The sequence below is a fragment of the Periophthalmus magnuspinnatus genome, chromosome 23 (assembly GCF_009829125.3).
Source record: "Periophthalmus magnuspinnatus isolate fPerMag1 chromosome 23, fPerMag1.2.pri, whole genome shotgun sequence".
Classification (NCBI taxonomy): domain Eukaryota; kingdom Metazoa; phylum Chordata; class Actinopteri; order Gobiiformes; family Gobiidae; genus Periophthalmus; species Periophthalmus magnuspinnatus.
Window position 1 is genome coordinate 17,602,362 of NC_047148.1, and position 11,130 is coordinate 17,613,491.

General features: G+C 38.1%; 2 protein-coding genes and 1 long non-coding RNA gene across 5 annotated transcripts; 1 reads left to right on the plus strand and 2 right to left on the minus strand.

Annotated features, from left to right (window-relative positions):
- Window positions 1-2,373: 2,373 nt before the first annotated feature.
- On the minus strand, window positions 2,374-4,874 carry LOC117391668 (uncharacterized). The gene is made up of 5 exons (XR_004543013.2): window positions 4,250-4,874; window positions 3,742-4,115; window positions 3,332-3,674; window positions 3,144-3,264; window positions 2,374-3,063 (listed from the first exon to the last, which is right to left on the minus strand). It is a non-coding gene; the product is annotated as an uncharacterized LOC117391668 (long non-coding RNA).
- A 442-nt stretch (window positions 4,875-5,316) lies between these two features.
- si:ch73-234b20.5 (uncharacterized protein LOC449923 homolog) lies at window positions 5,317-6,637 on the plus strand. 2 transcript variants are annotated; one of them, XM_033989532.2, is made up of 4 exons: window positions 5,398-5,460; window positions 5,667-5,774; window positions 6,044-6,214; window positions 6,329-6,637. In XM_033989532.2, the coding sequence occupies exons 2-4, from the start codon at window positions 5,727-5,729 to the stop codon at window positions 6,464-6,466; spliced, it is 357 nt and encodes a 118-aa protein (XP_033845423.1). In that variant the 5' UTR covers window positions 5,398-5,460; window positions 5,667-5,726; the 3' UTR covers window positions 6,467-6,637. The 2 variants fall into 2 exon arrangements, with proteins under 2 accessions (XP_055087879.1, XP_033845423.1); XM_055231904.1 differs by lacking the exon at window positions 5,667-5,774 and having other exon boundaries at window positions 5,317-5,460.
- A 585-nt stretch (window positions 6,638-7,222) lies between these two features.
- On the minus strand, window positions 7,223-11,125 carry LOC117391664 (heterogeneous nuclear ribonucleoprotein D0-like). Of its 2 annotated transcripts, XM_055231903.1 has the most exons (8): window positions 10,672-11,125; window positions 9,973-10,141; window positions 9,740-9,901; window positions 9,514-9,645; window positions 9,348-9,438; window positions 9,025-9,170; window positions 8,852-8,955; window positions 7,799-8,545 (listed from the first exon to the last, which is right to left on the minus strand). In XM_055231903.1, exons 1-8 carry the CDS (start codon window positions 10,821-10,823, stop codon window positions 8,518-8,520), a joined length of 984 nt encoding a protein of 327 aa, XP_055087878.1. In that variant the 5' UTR covers window positions 10,824-11,125; the 3' UTR covers window positions 7,799-8,517. The 2 variants fall into 2 exon arrangements, with proteins under 2 accessions (XP_033845421.1, XP_055087878.1); XM_033989530.2 differs by having other exon boundaries at window positions 7,223-8,943; window positions 9,027-9,170.
- Between the last annotated feature and the right edge of the window lie 5 nt (window positions 11,126-11,130).

Sequence of the window (11,130 nt, forward strand, 5' to 3'; positions counted from 1 at the left end):
GAGGCCAGCAGGTAGAAAAAGTGATGAGCAGGGTAGTGCTGGTCGTGCAGGATGTTGCACACTCTCCTCAGACAGCGAGTGGTGTGTACTGATCTCTGGGAGAGTCGCCCCAGTGATTTACCCTGCTGTTTTCACCACCTGCTGGAGTGCGCTGGTCAGCCTTAGTGCACCAGGAGAACTACACTAATATATGTCATATGTCATAACACCTTGATGGCACAGTTGTAGAAGTTCACAATCAGTGATCTGGGCATGTTGGCACTCCTCAGTTTTCTCAGGTAGTAGAGGCGTTGTTGGCCCTTCCCCACAGCTGAGGCAGTGTGAATGCCCCAGACAGCTCTTCAGTCAGGGTCACCCCCAGGAATTTAAATTTAGACAATCTTTCTACCACCTCTGCTGATAGAGCGAGGTCAGCTATTCTGACATTTTGTGGGCGGTTTGTTAAAAAGTCCACAATACAATTCCACAGTGGTGTTTAGTCCAAGATGGTACAGCTTGGACCGGAGTTTGTATGGCCGGATGGTGTTGTAGTCCACCAAGTAGTCCACCAACAGAACCGTGTATAGGTGTTCTCACACTCCATATGCTCCAGTAATGTGTAGAGTACAATGGAGATGGCATCCTCTGTTGACCTGTTCTCCTTGTATGCAAACTGGTATGGGTCGAGTGATGGTGATATTGCAGCATTAATGTGTTTGGTGACCAATCTCTCCAGGCATTTGACAGGGATGGAGGTGAGCGCCACAAGTCTGTAGTCATCTAGACATGTGACATTGGACTGTTTAGGGATGGGAACTATCGTGGCTGCTTTGAAGCTGATGTTGATGCTGTGGAGGGCACATCTCACCTCATGTGTGCTCAGGACTGGGGCAGAGTCAGTAGAGGGGTGGGGAGGCAGGATAGGGTCGGTGTTCTCCCTCTCAGCATAAAAGAGGTCTAGGTCCTTCGCTAAGGTGGGACAGTCAGCTGAGGAAGGTGGTGGTTTCCTCTTACACCTGCCTTGGGTTTGTTGCGGCATCAAACCTGGCCTGAATATACCTCCTGTGTTGTTGTTTGGCAGTATGGATGCCTCTAGCAGAGCAGCCCCTGATGTGCTGTATAGCTCCTGGTCTCCACTATTCCTAGCTCAGATTAGTTGTTGTTCTCCATGTGTCATCCAGGGTGGACTGTTTAGAAACACATGGAATTGTCTCCGGCATATTACATAATCCATACAGAAGCAGATGTACTGGCAGATGAAGTACTCAGCTGACAGGTGATGTTCTCCGGTGTTCAGTAGTAGGAGTTCAGTCGAACTGTACTGAAGTGCAAAACTGTGCAAAATAATACACAGCACCACCAACAAAGTACAAAAACTAAAGCAGTTTTAAGACATCCATTAGTGTGCACTACTACTACTGGCACTACACCACAGTGTGTCTTGGTTCAAAACACAGAATACAGAAAAAATGGGCATGAATTTGTCATGATATAAACTTAAAAGGCCTTAGAAACAAAAATGCATTTCATTGCTCTATATAGGATTCAGAAAACTCAGGTAACATTAAGTAACTACAGTTGCACTGCAGCAGCAAAGAGCTATTTTTAGCGGTAGCTTCATTGACGGGCCAATTGGCAAAGATAAACAACTAATTCAGGCAGTTCAACAACCCAAACAGCAGAAATTGATACAAACATAAATATATATGTGCAAAATAAAATGGTAATATAATGGTATGTAAGTTAGCAGCTCCTCAAACATGAAAATACTCAATATCAATATCGCACAACAAAAATGTCGCTGCTAGAACAGAGTGGAAAAAGCTAATTGCAGCAGTTAACTAGGCACATATGAAAACATGGAACTAAACATGGGTCAATCCCAGTCTGTTTGATGTTGACATTTCTGCAAATAGCAGATTTAGTCACAAGGTTTAAAAGAAATTACTGTCAGTACTATTTACAACTACTTAAGACATTAGACAGACACAGAGATTTCTATTAAAATAGCACAATGGTTTAATGAAAAGAGCAGGATGACAATACATCAACACTGACTTAACTCATTTCCTCTTTGCCTCAAATGTACTGAATCATTTCAATGATTCAGTATGATTTGTTTGGAAGGAAATGTCAAACAATGACATAACATATTTATAACTGTATCATACACTGTTAACACAGGTCCCAATAGTATTAACATACAAAGGTACCACTGAGAGGAAGTCCCATGGATTTTGGAGTTTTGTCACAGTTGTGTAGTTACAATGTATGCTATGAAGAAATAAATAAAGACTCCAGTAAACATATAACTTTTATAAGCTCAATGTTTTATTTGGACTTGTTTAGCATTTATTTTTTCCTGATTTACCAAATTAATACATTCTCTAGGCTACTCCTGTAAATCAAAGCAAGCAATCCTGACTTTTCTTCAGATGCTGATATACCACACATATATGTAAAACAGCACCATCTTTAGGTGACGACAGCAACTATTAAACAATGAGTTGAGTCTGTTTTTTTATACCTCTATGCATATCACAATATTTTTGTTGGGTAAACATAAACTAATTCTGTACACAGACACTTAATATACAGTACTCCGGGTAAAATGGCAGTGGCATGGTGATGTGTCTTTATACAATAACTTATTGCCGTTCCTTCTGTTTTTTTGTATTTATAGTAGATTTGTTTTTGTTTTTTTACTGCATTTACGGAGTCACTAGTTCAAGCACAACCTTTGTCCCAGATGTCTCAATGATTTAACATTTATATGACATAATCGTGGCATCAAGCTCGTTCAAAGTTTCTTTATTGTCATGATTACAAATCATTTTCTTACACAAAATAACACGCTCCCGCACAAAGTTAGTTATGTAAAGCATATGCCAAACTGTAACAAGGTTTAATTAAAGGTTGATACTGATTTGGCTTCCTTTATATTTGTGCTTTTATGTTGTGTGAGTTTTGTTCATCTTTTAGAAAACCAAAGCTTTATGCTGCTCCCAGGGAAATACTTCTCTGCCAAGATGACCATAACAGGCCGTGGACTGGTAAATGGGGGCTCTACTTAGACCCAGTTACCTAGAGTAAAAAATAAAAAATAAATAAATAAAAAAAAACTATAACTAACCAACTATATTGGTATGTTATATTTAACTTACTTTACAATGATTCCAAGAAGTTCTTCTGTACAATTTGCAGCAGTCCATCCTCATCTCTAGATGACGTGCTGTAGGGAAACACAGAGATGGGAAGTGGGTGGCTGACACCAGTGGCATATGTCTAATGCAAAAAAAAATGTGATTGTAAATATAATATAAAAATGTAAAGTAGTAAACAAACTAATTACCTGGACAAGAGCCCATCTGCAGAGTCCAGCTTTCACCAAAGATTAGGCCGCCCTTGAACTTTTGAATATTTTTTCCAGAGAAAGCTCCTCCTCCCACCTCAGCTTCCATAGGTGTTCACAAAAATGTTACGTCCTGTAAGGTCTGTATCAGTCTGTTTTCAGTACCATAAAGTTACTGTTGTTATACCTGACAGATATTTGTCAGGAATAACAACTTTCTCCACCTTCTCCATAATCTGGTGCCTGATCTCCTCTAGTGTAATGTTACGACTGTGTTGCACTGAGATAACTGCATGAACTGTGACTCCATTGCCCCCATGTTGTCTTTATATTCCACAGTTACCTGCAATAGTAACCTTTATAGGCACCACCCTAAAATGCTAAATTTTGTAGTCATTGTATACAGGGACCTGGGATTTGGAGTCAGGTCGTATCCATGGACACTCTCCATTACGGGACAGGTCCTCTCATCCTGTAGTTCAGTTTGTGAGCCAGGAGTCTGGTCAAAGGCTCGTCTGTCTCATCACTGAAACATTAGACCCCGCAAGACAATGTTGTTGAATATATATATTTTTCTATAAAATCCTGCTGAGATTTGTAATGTCATATTCGGGGGAGTCCTGGCTCCAAAAGGGACACTGTAGCACATGTTTGGTAGTTGTTGTTTTTGTCATTGAATATTAATAAATGTCCTCATGCTCTCCACTTCTGAAGACACAGTCAGAGATCTCCAAACATTGTGACTCAAGGGCAATCAGCACATTACACCTGTTCTCGACAAACCCTGCAGATCACAGAGAAATCCACAGCTGATTCAGGTATAACTTATCAGTTATATCGGTTATTTTGGCATTTTGTAGCCTAACAGATCAGAACATTAGACCCATAACTGACGACAATATATGTTATATTATTCACCTGAATGTCCTTCTAGGTTTTTGCTGACGGTTGTTCTTGGGTCCATCACCTTTAGCTTCAACTGCGCCTTTCAGAAACCTCAGTCTAGAATCTGATTTTAATAGTTGTGATTATGTGTGTGTCCAGCAATTATTAATTTCAACAAGATAGGTCTGGTGCCACACTTTAGATGAGTCAACTTTTTGATCATTTGGATTTAGGGAGAGACCAGGACATGTTGTCACACTGATTAAGTTGACACACTGCAGTTTTGTTTTTGTTTTGTTTTTTATTTTTCAAAACTAGGGCCTGCACTTCTGTTCTGATAATGAACTAATTTTGTCTTTGTTTGCCTGAGATATCTCCTGAAAAGCATTTTTTATAGTCACATAATGCAAATTTGAACATATAACATACATTTTTTACTAAATATTGCAAAACACCTGGGGGGTTTGGGGCAAATTGTCACACATACTTAACTCTGCTTAAAACAAAGTATCACCCAATTCAAATAGTCACATAGCCTATATTTTAATTCTGGGTGTATATAAGAGACATGTTGCTCTTTCATGTAGTATCAGTGTTGGTCAGAATACTCATCTGATTAGTGACTACTGATTACTCCTTCTAAATGTAATCACTGCTCAGATTAAAGTAACTGAATTATTTATTACTAAAATAATCTACGGAAAAAAGAAACACACAGCACAATAACCAACTTATAAAAAAACATTAATTCTTCACGCTAATTAGGCTAGACTTATATATACACAATTATTTATATAACCTGATTACAAGCAGAGTTACCGCACACAGTCCTCCTTAAACCAACATGTGTACTGTTTAGGTTCATATCCCATGATGCCTGTGCACTGTTTTACGGCACAGTTGTTGGATTACACACATTTTTGGCACAGACAAAGTTACTAAAAGTTACTAGGGCAAATAACCATATTCTATTTAGTCATATTTCACTTGCCCAACGCGGTTTAAGACTTTATGTGTGAGTTCTATTTAACATCTGTAAAAACACACAATATGACAACTGAATACTCACTGCCGCTCAAAACAGGATGAGGAAATAAAGTGGAGTAGGCTAACGGATGACTTCACCCTTATTGCCTTGCAAATATGTGCGTTTAGCACACGCAGCCCTTTGCTCCTCAAAGTGCGTCCCCCGCGCGCGCCTGCTGCCTCCCCTGTCCTGTCCTGTCCACTCCTCACGGCCCACGGTGAGTACATCTACATCTGCTTTGGGATTAGAAAACAGTCAGAAGAATCTAACTATGTAAAACTTCAGATAAGTTAATCAGGATCTGAGATAGCAACAGTGCTCGGCCCAACATGTGTTTCTTTTTGAGACAATGATAAAGGCTTGGCCAGTTAATGAATAACAGAAAGGTGCAACCTTCACCGGACATTTGCCCTGATCTTACAGAACGGCTCACAATAAAAGCTGTGTTCCTTTAACGATGACTTTGGTGCGGATTATTGTTGGATGAACTCTGTCGTCAGCTGTGACATGAACACAAACAGTCCTGCAATGGTAAGTTTAGATTCTGTTTGTAGTTGTACATTAAAACCAGTGATGTCTGTATGTCCAAAGCAGCTCCGTGTTTTCTCTGCTCATAGTTCCCTTCTATGCAAATTAACACATTGTAAGCACTTTTTCAGGAAGTCCAGCATAGTCACTAGGTCTCTGTTCTCTTTTCTGCTTCAGTAGGCTTCTATATCCTTTACTGATGTGTAAATGCAGTTATGTTGGCTCTGAAACTGTAACTTTTAACATAAATATGTACATGTGTCATTTTCTAGGCAGACCCAAACTTTCAAACACCTTCCTCTGGCTCATCTGCTAAACTTGATCATGTACAAGGTCAGGTCAATGAGGTGAAAGTTATACTCAAAGACAATATCAACAAGGTGCTGGAAAGAGGGGACCGATTAGATGATCTCATTGGCAAAACAGACGACCTACAAGCATCTGTGAGTTGTGCTGTTTGTGACCTTTCTCCTCTGTTGTAAAGTAAAATTGCTGATACCACTGCAAGATCTCAGCTAACTTAGGAGGTTGAAAGTGTGTAATTTTTTTATTTTCAGGCTGACTCCTTCCAAAGAACGTCTTCTCGAGTTGCCAGGAAATACTGGTGGAAAAATATTAAGATGATGATCATAATAGGTGTGGTTGTTTTGATCATTGTCATTCTCATCATTTTGTTTGCCACAGGGGTTATATAAATCTTAAAGATGATAAGAATTATATTTATCAAAATACCGAGCACTTTTCAATTGTACTGGTGGCCTGTATAAAGGTAAAATCAATGTATTTAAGTCTAAATCGCTTAAGCCCAACGTTTATAGCTTGGCTATTCCATGTATTTCTTAATTAGTCATTTAAAAGTCCTAAAATAGCTAAACTGACTGAGTTTTGTTGAGGTATTGTTTAAAATGTGCATGAAATCATATTTAAGATTTCTCCGTGTCCAGAGCTCCCCTTCCCTTTGCATAATGTCACTGTGTTAATCGAGGAAGGAAGTGTGTAAAGTCCATACTCCTTCAGCAGACTCTTTACTTTAACCATGCAGGTATCTTATTGTTTTAGCTTCAGTTTAACTAGGCCTGCTTCTACTACTTACTATTTTAACCCTAAAAAAATAATGGCTCAGATAATTTGACATGTAGGCTATTCTAGAGGTGTGCAGGAAAATATGTCAAGTAGTGATAAAAGTTATATCCATTGACATGGATATCAGCTTAAACAGGAGGTTCTACGGTGTAGTGCAGTGCGTCGGTAAGGAGTACAGCGCCGTATGCTGGACAGAGGCTTGTACTGCAGCTTTTCACAACAATATATCTTCTCTCCAGATCTGAAAGTTTATCTTAGTGTTGACGTCGAAAGATGCAATTCTGCGAGAATGTAACGTGTTTCTGTCCTTGATTTACAGTTTCTCTTTGTTAGGAATGCAGATAAAAATGAGCTTTCAAAGCTAGCATTTGTTACAAGCATCCCCACTTTTGGGCATTATATGACTATAAAATGTTGTAAGGAAATTAAATTATAAAACTCAACTCTACTTTTCCATAGTAACGAAAATATTCACTCCAATACTTTTTTTAAAAGCCAGACGAAAGCAAAATTGAATATATTAAAGTGATCTACAACACTCCGATCCTGAAATTTGATAATTTCAATTACTTTATTTTGTCCATTTTGTAAGTCATACATTGTATATGCTGTATGTTTACTGTTTACTTTATTAAATGTGTATAATCATAAAACAACAAAGCTGTGTGTGACCAAGCCAGAAGTGTAATACATTTTTTTATGAGCCCCACACCTATGGCTATTATTGACACATAACTGAGGAAAGCAGATATTGAGTATTATTTAAATAAGCACAGAACATAAAGACTTAAGTCATTTGAGACACTGAATACTCAGAGAAGAATTGAAGATGATGAGATAGTACTAATTTTTTCATTCAGTCACTGCACTTTACTTGATAACCATCATCTTGACAAAGGTTCCTCCCGTGGACAGAAGTCACTCAACACACCTATATAAAACAAAGAAACACACTTGAATAAGAAATATTAAGCATTAAAAAAGCATAACTTAAAGCTAAACTTAAATTAGCTAGAAATCCCCATTAAAACATAAAATCTTCCATTTGTCAAAGGACACATTAAGCAAAAGCATTACATGCAAATTTCTGGAGATATATTGACACTTCATTTTCTTCTTGTTTTACAAAAAGAAAAAAAATAAGAGAAAATTTGTTAGAGTAAAATAATAGAGAAAACTTTTCCATTGCTGTCAGTAACAAAATACAGTAATACATGTACAAAAAGCACTTTATCCCCCACCACAGAGGAGTCCAATACGAACCAGGTTTTAAGGACTACAGGCTAAATAAAGAAACAAGCATTTAGGCAATATTAATGCATGTATTATAATAATGACAGTATGAACTGGAAAGTCTTGAGAATGCTGAACATAGCCTTTAAAAAGCAAATAGTTATTTTAAAAGATCAAATATAGTAATTATGTGTGGGGGAGTAAGGGCCTGTAAAAAATAACATTACATATGTTTGTTATGTGTACTTTACATTAAATACATTAAGAACAATTTGTAGAGAGAATGACGACAAAGCTGGAAGTGTCCCATACTGTTTAGTTTAGAAATGCTGATACAGGATGTTGTAAGACCATACCAAATGGCAGCATTCGAGAGCTCATGCGTCTCAAACCCGGTCCGCATTGAGCGGGCCCTGAGAGTTTCTGGGAGTCAGCTCATGGCCTGCAAGGAAGCTCCGCTGGCAGGTACAAACAAGGTATGTCAGAGTTAGGAGACAACATTTCTTTTTCTGTTACCTTGCACAACTTTGCCATCCATTAATTGTAGTATCAGTTCTTTACCTGTTAACTTTACAATTTAAAAAAAGATGCAAAAAGGCAGCAGAGGGCCAGCTGTGTTAAATGATAATCAGCACAACAGTGTAAAATCTATGTTACCACTACTGTAAGTACTTGTGGGTGCTGAGAAAAAGAAATAAAATTACCCCATACCAAAGTTAATTGTCTATCTTAGCATAAAGCCATGGTTTCATAGCTGTACATACCTACAGTCCTTCTGGGTTTCCCCGTCAATATGGCTTGTAAGTGTTCGAGTGACCACCTCGCCTTGGCGACTTGCCGTATCCACCTGACTGACCTTCAAATGTTCACCAAGAAAAACAATATTTCATACATATTTCTGGCCATTTTCTGACAGCTTCTGAGTCAGTTGCTACTTACTGTCATAATCACTGTATCCACCATAGTAGTTGTTGTAAGCAGGATAATCATAGCCACTATATCCTCCATAACCTTGATTATATCCATAATTTCCATAACCTTGGTTCCAATAGCCGTAATTCTGGTTCCAATTTTGATTAGGACCTGCAATGCAGAAAGAGAAACCTTAATCTATTTCTTGACTTACAGACTGTGCCAAGTTATTACATTTTAAGAATTGCTCAAGTATTTATGTATAATGCCAATTTTGTTGGATTGTGTGATTCAGTTATTTATACACTGTATAATCTTGATGAAGACATTCATTCATTCTGTGCCTACCACCTCTTCCCCGAGCCCGAGATCCACCTCTGCCGCCCCAGTACTGCTGTTGCTGGTACTGCTCCTTTGACATGGCAGCCTTCACTTCACACTAAACAAATTGTTAATTGCATATAAGTCTAATATGAGCATATTTGTTCTACAAATTGAAGAAAAAGGAAAAAACCTTGCTTAGACCAATATTGTGGAACTTTTTCTCCATGATGGTCTTAACTGGCTCATCCTCTTTGAAAGTTATAAAACAGAAACCCCTCCTTTTATTAGTTTTATTCTCCATGGGAAGTTCAATTGACTCAACCTGTTGATTTGGAACAATGACTTATGTAAAAATTATAATAACAATAACAATAGTAATATACATAGCTGAAACATATTAAATACATTTGACATACCTCACCAAAAGCCTCAAAGTACTCTCTCACTTTTTCCTCAGGAGTGTCTGGTGAGAGACCTCCAACAAAGATCTTTTTCACTGGTTCTTTGCCCTTCATAGCCTTTGCCTTTTTGGGGTCGATTACTTTTCCATTTAGTTTATGCTCATTTTGTGAAACCACCTTGAGAAAATAAACAGTAAGAGTAAGCAATTGATGTTTTTTTTTTTTTTTTTTTGACAAATTCCTCATACCCTTTCAACACTTTGATGATCTTTAAAAAGGACAAAACCAAAGCCCCTTGAGCGACCAGTCACTGGATCAAGCTTCAACGTGCAGTCGAGAACCTCACCAAATTTGGAAAAGTAATCTTTCAGGTCTTTTTTAGTTGTATCCCAGCTCAGGCCCCCAACAAACATCTTCCTGCAAAAGAAAACAAAACTTAAATCACTACACATGGTCTATTTCAAAGTGCCTAATGATAATAATAATCTTTTCAATTGCTTTTATTGCAATGACACATGTACTGCACCTGTAATTGAACAAATGCAGTATAGGTCACTTTTATTGTATACTTTGGAACATTCTAGGCAAAAATATTTAGCATATTACTGAAAACAAGAAGGTAGAAGACCCACAATGAAAACGCAATATAGTAGCTGATATTTTAGATGTTCCATTTATGTTCTCTATTTAATCTTGAACAACAATAACAGTTTTATATATTTATGATAAAAGCAGATAATGCCGAGAAGGAAAATAAGTATGTTGCACCAGTTTTATTTATTGGGTGCCTGGAGTCAGTAGTTTAATGTTTATTGATGGGATTAGCGCAGAAAAGAAGTATTTCTGTTCTTCGTGGGGTTCGATTATAACTGCAAAAGAGGCTAATACATGTGGTGCTTTGGTCTAGATCTAGAAATGACGAGTTTAAGGCAGCAAATCATACACACCCCTCATCCTCTTCGTTTTTACTGGCGTCAATCCTGTACCCTTCGGCCTCTGTCTCACTGCCCATAGTCATTGGATCGTCGCTATTTGCCTCCCCATCCTCCTCCATCCGCATAAGGCTCGAGTCTTCGCTAAATTCGTAGTCCTCTGACATGCTTTGTATAAAATCTAATCCAAGATAGGCCCGACAATATAAATAAAGTACACTACGTCAAAATAACCTACTTATAGCTATCCCGCTAGTCGTCTTTTGGATCAGCAGCGCCAGACAAGACTCCTGGGTTTTTCTAATAATGTCGCAGTAGTAACGGCTGCAGCGGTTTAATGTATAAAGATATTTAAGGAAGAATAAGCATTTAGCGTGTTGAAGTTGAGATATAAACTGAATAAAATAAAATTGTGATCGTCGCTCTATTCGCGATGGAGGATGCCGCAAGTTGTATCGCCACCTAAAGTGTCGG